Genomic DNA, 2,601 nt, shown 5'->3' on the forward strand with positions numbered 1-2,601 from the left:
TTGGCTCTGCTCTGATGCAAGCCTAGTGCAAGGCAGGTAGCAGCAGTTCAGTCAGAGGAGTGCAGACCAGCAGGGAACTGGCTCAGGCTCGAGCCATAGCTGCAAAAGCAGCAGGAAAAGAAGTGTCTTGGAAGGCTTTGGTCTGAAGACCTGACTGCTGAAGGCAGGGGAGGTGTTGCCAGAACCTCCCAAGTGCTTTGGGGCACGCGGTGTTGCTTCATGCAGTAGGATCCCAATCGCACTGTATAACAAGTGTAGGATTTTTATGGCTTGTTGAAAACCAGTGCTGCATCCTTTTTAGAACTGTACTGATAGTTAATGCAAATGAGCGCTTGGGAGACTGCTGTGTACCACTGATTAAATTAACAAGCACGTCTAACCTGAGGTAGGAGGGAAAATAGGATGACAACTCCCCCGCCTCCCTGCCCCACTCCTGTTTCTGTCCTGTGCTGCTGTCTTGGGAATGCAAAGCATGCCAGCAATGTCCCGACAGACCCCACCTGCTGAGGGGCAGGAGCGAATTATGAAGGATGTGTTGGACTACCTTGACACTTTCCAGGTATTACTTGATGTAAAAGGAGTCCCTCGTTAGCAAACAGGTGTCCAATTGACGCATGCATGTGGCTGGAAACAAAGCAGAAGGGTAGGTCTGACTTCTTGTGGCCATGCTGGTCTTACATGCGGGTCCCTTCTGCAAAGGCTAATGACAGGGGTCTCTTCTGACAGTGGTTTGTGCTCTTACCTTTTTAATGTACCAGTGATTCCTAACTGTTGGGGTTTTTTTTGTCCCAGTACCTTAAAGCTAATGCGGATTTTGGCACTGCAAATGCAGTCATCCTAGGCTGAGGATGGATCAAAAGGCTAGTAAGAAGGTGTGAGTGCAGAAGGGGGATTTTGAACCTTTGGAGACTTCAAGGAGCTTTTCATCCGTGTAACATCTTAATGTGGTGGAGGAGGAGGCAGTAATTAATATCCTTCTCTAAAGTACCCTGAAGCCAGAGCAAACAGGCACACAAACAAGCTAATACCTTAATGACCTATTAAGGGATTGAACAAAGAGTTGCTCACAAGTCCTGGCCATAACAGTAGCTGGCACTGTGGTGCATCTGAAGGCTGTGGGAAGACAGGAGGAAAATGCGTGCTCCAGGTTTGTCCATGCTAGCAAGACCCACTTCTGCTGGCACCTACACCTCTGGCATGAAGTGCAGAACAGTTTGCCTTGCTGTGCCGCCAAAGACAAAGTTTCTTCATGCTGTTTGAAAGGCAGCAGCAGAGCCAAAGGGGCTTTGTTCCGGTCTGCGGCTGATAGTTTATTTGGCCTCAAATCAACCACATCCAGTGTCAGCCATGGGTACTGTGCTAACGTAGACAAGGGCTTATTAAGAGCTACATCCTTTAAAGCCTACCTGTAACATCAGGAAATTTAGGAATAGTAGAGGTGGTTAAGGGATAATACAGTTATTCAGATGCTTGCAAATCATTACTCAAAGCATAGTTGGGAGGCTGACAATTCATGTCCTTACCAACCCGTTCTCCCCCCCACTCGGTTAAGTGACACGTTCCAGTTTGAATATACATACTGTGCATTACTGGCATTATCAGAATCGTTTCAAGCACAGTACTCTGTGTTTTTATGAGGGTGTTTTCTAAAGTATATGTGAAATAACATCTTTACGTAAGTTCTCTAGAAAGTTCTTCTTTGTAGTACTGGACATGCAAAAACATCACCTCTGTCTTCATGATTTCTGAGTGTAATTTTCCATTCAAATTTCATGTCCAGGCCAGTGAAGCCCAGATGTAAATGATGACCAAAACCCACATAAGACATTTCAAGCGCGTTTGTTTTATTGACTCATATGAAGGGTAATTCTGAGGGGAGAAAGGAACTTACCCTGATGTTAGTCTTTTAAACAGGCGAGTAGGTCAAATTTAGGGTTTGTCAAACTGACAGCGTTTCATCGTTCACAGAGTCCAGGCTCCATCTGTTTTAATTAAGTAAACCTCCTTCCGTTGTGTAATGTAAGGACACTGTATGCTTTCGCTCCGAGTTTCCTAACTAGTGATTTTTCTCCCTTAGCCCAGTGCTACGTTAACTACAGACAGCATTGCGTCTGCACTGCTGGCGTCTGCACCCTTGCCAACACCGGAAGAAGCCGGAGATTTAAAAGTATTTTTTGTTTGTTCTGGCTGGTGGTGGAAAGGGTATTTGCCGCACCTCTTCCAAGGGAGGCATGCTGTAGGGGAGGGGAGGCGGCGCAGACAAGCGTAACCACTTCCCCACTGCTGTCTCATCCTAGCTGCCACGAAAGCCGCCTGGTGCGTGCCTGCTGCGCCCCGGCCCAGCTCGCTTTCCCACGCCCCGCCTGTCGCGATGATGTTCCTCGCTCTGGGGGCAGACGCACACCTGCGTGACGTCTCTGTTACCACCGGCGGTCATTAATGGCGGGGTTTTGAGTGGGAAAGTACTAAACACTCCCCGCCGCTGGGATGGGCGACATTTCCGGTGCCGCCTGGCGAAAGAAAAAAATGGGATAGACAAAATAAAGCCCGTTTCCCCCCGGGACCGGCGAGGCGCGGGCCGGCGGCGGGGACGGCCCCGCC

General features: G+C 48.8%; 1 protein-coding gene across 1 annotated transcript in view; it reads left to right on the forward strand.

Annotated features, from left to right (window-relative positions):
* The first annotated feature begins 481 nt into the window (after positions 1-481).
* The window catches only part of TRIM36 (tripartite motif containing 36), a 21,397-nt gene continuing 19,277 nt past the window's right edge, over positions 482-2,601 (forward strand). Inside the window, exon 1 of the mRNA XM_009284168.2 lies at positions 482-559. Within this exon, the coding sequence (XP_009282443.2) occupies positions 482-559 (78 nt within the window). The remainder of the gene's footprint in view (positions 560-2,601) is intronic.

Source organism: Aptenodytes forsteri, unplaced genomic scaffold (assembly GCF_000699145.1).
Source record: "Aptenodytes forsteri isolate BGI_AS27 unplaced genomic scaffold, ASM69914v1 Scaffold69, whole genome shotgun sequence".
NCBI classification, from domain to species: Eukaryota; Metazoa; Chordata; class Aves; order Sphenisciformes; family Spheniscidae; genus Aptenodytes; species Aptenodytes forsteri.